This window comes from Bos indicus x Bos taurus, chromosome 24 (genome assembly GCF_003369695.1).
Source record: "Bos indicus x Bos taurus breed Angus x Brahman F1 hybrid chromosome 24, Bos_hybrid_MaternalHap_v2.0, whole genome shotgun sequence".
In the NCBI taxonomy this organism is placed as follows: Eukaryota; Metazoa; Chordata; class Mammalia; order Artiodactyla; family Bovidae; genus Bos; species Bos indicus x Bos taurus.
The window spans coordinates 38,960,194-38,966,193 of NC_040099.1; the positions used below are offsets into that span (position 1 = coordinate 38,960,194).

General features: G+C 44.5%; 1 protein-coding gene across 2 annotated transcripts in view; it reads right to left on the reverse strand.

Annotated features, from left to right (window-relative positions):
* Positions 1 to 5,762, reverse strand: part of AKAIN1 (A-kinase anchor inhibitor 1) — a 48,891-nt gene extending 43,129 nt beyond the window's left edge. Inside the window, exons 1-2 of one of the 2 annotated variants that reach the window (XR_003508452.1) lie at positions 3,732 to 4,027; positions 599 to 670 (exon numbers count right to left, since the gene is read on the reverse strand). Coding sequence is in view for 1 of the 2 variants with exons in the window: in XM_027525983.1 (XP_027381784.1) it covers positions 617 to 670; positions 4,045 to 4,695 (705 nt within the window). In the remaining variant the exon portion in view is untranslated. The other variant, XM_027525983.1, reaches the window with a different exon arrangement.
* Positions 5,763 to 6,000: the final 238 nt, after the last annotated feature.

Below are 6,000 nucleotides of genomic sequence, written 5' to 3' on the forward strand. Positions count from 1 at the left end.
GGAGTCTTGTCCTAATTTTAATAACAAAGGGAGAAGGTGCACAGGAGGAAAAGATAAAGACCCAGGACGGAGGGTGCCAGCATTTCAACAAATGCATTAAAAAGAGGAGACAGAAGGTAAGAGAAGATTTTCTCAAAAATTTTCATGATTGGTATTTTTAACAATAAACCCACATGGTTGGTCTTAGAATTCTGTCCTTTAAAGGACCAGTTAACCTTGTTAAACTGAGAGTCACAGAAGCCATATTATTGCCTCCACTATTAAAATCTAGAGTTTAATGAATTCTTTAATGCCTTGTTTCCCACACTGAAAGCTCCAAAAATGCAATGAAACCATCCTTCCCACCCAAATGCCAAAATTCATTTAAACACTGTATCCAGCTTTGCAACCAACAAATGGCCTCTGATAAATCCTCTGACATTTACAATCTCTTTGGTAAAGACACTGTCTTACCTGTATCATCAACATCCTAATTTTTTATTGCTTCCAAAATGCTTGCACGTGCATTACTCATCTGATTCCCCTACAAATCTGTAAAGGTTGGTGCCTATAGCTGGGGCTCCAGACGCACTGACAAATGATCAAGACAGACTGTTACCTTAGTACAGCGCCCACATCAAAGCAAAGCACATTCATTCCAGGAGGCAGGAAGACTGTCTCCTGTGGATATCTGCAAGAAAAATATAACCATTTAAAATGCTATTTCAATTCCATATGTGATCCATTCATCAAGCCCGTATAGTTTATGAGTCTCACAAGTCTTTTTAATGTGATATCAGGGGACAGCTCACTTCCTGACTCACATTTTGAGTCACTGTAAACGATGGCCCAAAGAGAGTGAACAAGTGATAAAGGTACATGCTGGAAATAAAAACAACCATTCATTTGCTGGTCACACTGTCCTTTGTTATAACTGCTTTTAGCAGTTTGAAATATATTCTGAGTAACCCCACCCAGACAGGGACATGGTTCTGCATTTATTTGCCTAATGGAAGTAACTGTTTTGAAATATTCCTGATGTCACTTCTTTTCTAAAAGATTTGTGAGTCAAATAAAAAATAACTTTGAGATGAGTTCTCCTACAAATCCCCACGTTTGCCTAGGCCACTTCTTTGAATGTCTTCAAGGTTTATTCTAAAATGACTAAATGTACATGTAGCTGATTTTATGTTTCAACCTGGCAAGATGATGGTAACTAATTGTTTAGTCAAAGATTGGTCTTCATGTTGCTGTGAAGGTGGGTTTTTTTTTTTTTTTTTTTATGTGATTGACATTTCAAATTATTGACCTTAAAGTGGAGAGTGGAGAGTGAAAAAGTTGGCTTAAAGCTCAACATTCAGAAAACGAAGATCATAGCATCCGGTCCTATCACTTCATGGGAAAAAGATGGGGAAACAGTGGAAACAGTGTCAGACTTTATTTTTTGGGGCTCCAAAATCACTGCAGATGGTGACTGCAGCCATGAAATTAAAAGATGCTTCTCCTTGAAAGGAAAGTTATGACCAACCTAGATAGCATATTGAAAAGCAGAGACATTACTTTGCTAACAAAGGTCCATCTAGTCAAGGCTATGTTTTTTCCAGTGGTCATGTATGGATGTGAGAGTTGGACTGTGAAGAAGGCTGAGCGCCGAAGAATTGATGCTTTTGAACTGTGATGTTGGAGAAGACTGTTGAGAGTCCCTTGGACTGCAAGGAGATCCAACCAGTCCATTCTGAAAGAGATCAGCCCTGGGATTTCTTTGGAAGGAATGATGCTAAAGCTGAAACTCCAGTACTTTGGCCACCTCATGCGAAGAGTTGACTCATTGGAAAAGACTCGGATGCTGGAAGGGATTGGGGGCAGGAGGAGAAGGGGACGACAGAGGATGAGATGGCTGGATGGCATCACTGACTCGATGGATGTGAGTCTGAGTGAACTCTGGGAGTTGGTGATGGACAGGGAGGCCTGGCGTGCTGCAATTCATGGGGTTGCAAAGAGTCGGACACGACTGAGCGACTGAACTGAACTGAAAGTGAGCAGTTACTCTCCGTGACTTGGGTGGGCCTCACTCAATCAGTTGAAGGCATTAAGAGCAAACACTAAAGTTTTCCCAGAGAATTCTGCCTGAGCTTTCAACTTCACATCTCACCAGGTGGTGCTAGTGGTAAAGAATCCTTCTGTCAATGCAGGGGACTTAAGTGATGTGGGTTTGATCCCTGGGTTGGGAAGATCCCCTGGAGTAGACAATGGAAACTCACTCCAGTATTCTTGCCTAGAAAACTCTATGGAAAGAGGAGTCTGGTGAGCTACAGTTCATGGGGCTGCAAAAAATTGGACACCACACACACACACAGAACCCTGTACAAAAGTAGGTGTGTACCATCATTCAATATATTTTCAAGCCTTTTAATACATCTTGAGACTGCACAGAACCACACACACACACACACACACACAATGGGCCTGGTTCTTGTTTGTAAAAAGCAGTTTTATTTCTGTAGGAAATACACTTGAAAGATATTTTCCTATAGAATATATCCACGAATGTACCCTTGATTAAAGAAGAATTAGAAATGACTAAAAGAAGAATATATTAGGGTTCTTCAGAAAAACAAAACCACCTATTGACCTCTTTTAACCTCAACTGTCTCCCTAAATGCCTTGTTTTCAAATAGTCACACTGAGAATCAGAACTTCAATATATGAATTTTGAAGTCATGTATGGATGTGAGAGTTGGACTGTGAAAAAAGCTGAGCGCCGAAAAATTGATGCTTTTGAACTGTGGTGTTGGAGAAGACTCTTGAGAGTCCCTTGGACTGCAAGGAGATCCAACCAGACCACTCTGAAGGAGATCAGCCCTGGGATTTCTTTGGAAGGACTGATGCTAAAGCTGAAACTCCAGTACTGTGGCCACCTCATGTGAAGAGTTGACTCATTGGAAAAGACTCTGATGCTGGGAGGGATAGGGGGCAGGAGGAGAAGGGGACGACAGAAGATGAGATGGCTGGATGGCATCACTGACTCAATGGACCTAAGTCTGAGTGAACTCAGGGAGTTGGTGATGGACAGGGAGGCCTGGCATGCTGTGATTCATGGGGATGCAAAGAGTCGGACATGACGGAGCGACTGTTCAACTGAACTGAACTGAATTAGGTCCATAACACACTTTAAGAAACTTGATAAAGAAGAGCAAATTAAACCCAAAACTAGTAGGAGAAAGTAAATAATAAAGATTAAAACAGAAACAAGTGAAATAGATAACAGAAAAACAATAGATTCCATGAAATCAAATGTCTTGTTCTTAGGGGAAAAAATTTCAACAAAATTGACAAACTTTCGCTAGACTGAAGGAAAAAAAGATGTAAATAACTAAAATCAGAAATGAACAGGACACTGCAACCAACTTTACATAAAAAGAATGTCATGACTAATTGTTCACCAATAAATTAAACAAAATTGAAAAATGTCCTAGAAACACACAAATTACCAAAACTGACTCAAGAAGGAACAGAAAACTGGCTGAACTGAACCACATGGAACGTGTTCCTTTCATTCATACAGAGGCGGCATTAATCTCGACACGGTCCCTTCCAATCTACAGACCCTGCGCCACCAGAAGTTCAAGCTCATCTTCAAACACTTGACATTCGGGAAGCTTCCGCCAACGACCCACTCGACTTTATAGCCAGAGTAAGTGTGTCAACTCTGAGTTACTTGTGTCCTCAGGAAAACAAAAACACAAACCTACCAAAGAACCAGCAAGGGCTTCATAGAGCCGGGAGGCTAGGATGCGATAGGCTAAGGCGTCAGGCACCTGGGAGGTTGGAAGCCTCCTGGCAGGTTGGAAGCCCCAAAGGACGGCCTATTTTGCAAGCACGGGAGGCGGGCGGGGGTGGGCGGGATTATTAGAACTGCCTCCTCCTGGCTGTGAGGTTTCGGGCGTAACATGTTAACATCCAGCAATGTGGAACCTCAAAAAACCTCAAAAGACTGCGTGGTATATCGGCAGGGGCCGGGGAACCTGCAGCCTCCCAGGGATGCGAGGCTTCCCCTTTAAGCACCTGCGCGCGGGCCCGCGGAGGGAGCCCTCCGGAAGTCGCTGCGCGCTGCCACGGAGTCAGATTCCTCCGCCGAGGGCGGGGTCCGGTCCCGCGTCTCGGCCTCCAGTCTACCCTAGGTTTCCTCCGTTCCCCGCCGCCCGCCGGCGTCAGGACTCTCAGCTCGCCGCTTCTGCAGCCAATAGTGCTGGCGACCCTGCCCACGGGCGCTCGGGCCTCGGCCCGGCCTGGACTGCGGGGGCCGGACGCGCCGTCGCCGTGACCCGCCCCCAAGCGACACGCACTTCCGGCGGCGGCGCGGCGGCGGGCGGCGGAGCGCGGTGGGAGGCGATGGAGGCGCCGGCGGTCCTGATGCAGGACGTCCTGGGCCCGAACCACGCGCTGCGCAGGGATAAAGGCGCGATCATGGACCAAGTTCGGCGGCTGCTGCTGTGCGAGAAGACCGACCTGCTGTCCCAGGCGTGCCCGCCCGCCTGCCCCGTGGCTTTTCCCGAGATCTTCCGATACTGCGAAGGCTGCTTCAGACCGCCCTGGACGATCTGGGCCACCTGGGAAGTGCCCGAGCTTGTCACACCCCCGGGGACACCGATGGAGAGCTGAGGCCCTGAGACGGATGCCAGGGTTCGCGTGCCTGGCGGCCAAATATTGACCCATTTACTCTAGGAATCTGTTTTCCACATACTTTGTGTTCTGAAACCACAACAGTTTCAGAGATTGTGCCTTTTAGTCGGAGAAGTCCAGGCGCTGGACAGTACATTTGAAAAGTACTTCCTTTTAAAATGTAAATATGTATTTTACGTACTTGGGGTTACAGGAGAAGCAGATGAGTAAGACCAAGTGTATCTCCACAGGAACACAATTGTGAGAAAAAAATTCTAAGTGCATGTTCTGATGTCGTGTGCAAAGAATGGCATATTGGATTCTTGTTTTATGGCCTTTTTTCACTTTTCACCTCATGGTTTTGAAATACATGTTAATATGACTGGAAGCCAACACAATACTGTAAAACAATCATTCTCCAATTAAAAGTAAATTTAAAAAATTAAGTACGTGTTAAAAACATGTGCGTCTTACAAGGAGGCAGAAGACTCAACTTGAGTAATTTTTATGTTTGCTCCTGAATGATCAAAGATGGTATTTTTTCAAGAAGGGTGCAACTAACAGCAAAAAGAATGGTGGGGTTGGGGGGCCGCGGGGGGCGGCGCGACGTGCATTCTTTGAGCTGTGTAGTCAGTTATTCTGTGTGAGATAACCTGGCTCCCTTCCTTTTATGTAAATTACTTGATAGTTTTGGCCTCGGTTTTTCTTCTGTAATTAAAGGCATAACTTGATCATTACAATTTAGTTCAGAATTCTGTGATTCTCTTATGGGGCCAAATAAGGGGAAGAAAAAGAAAGATCAGAGTCCTTTTAAAGAAAGGAGTTCTTGAAATCCTCTAGGGACCAAAGTCTGTACTACCTTTCCTTAAATGTCCATGGATTTTGTCATTCTGATGGTCAGTACAGTCTCACTGAAATAGCTTAAACTCCTAGTTAAGATAGTTTGTATTAGGAAAAACTCATCTCTTGCCACCTTGGTGAACAGTTTACATACATAAGGATTGTAGTGAAAACCTCTGATTATATTCTTGCATGATTTGGTTAAATACAGGTTATGGCAATTCAAATACAACACAAATGAACATATCTACGAAACAGATTCAGACATGGAGAACAGACTTGTTGGCAAGGTGTGTGTGGGGGTGAGTTGGGGAGGGAAGGATTGGGATTAGCAGATGCAAACTAGTGTATAGGGAATGGATAAACAACAAGGCCCTACTGTGTAGCACAAGGAACTATTAGTGTATTCAGTATCTTGTGATAAACCATAAGGGAAGTTATATGAAAATGGTCACTTGGCTGTACCGAACAAATTAATACAAACTGGAGAAGGCAATGGCACCCCTCTCCAGTACTCTT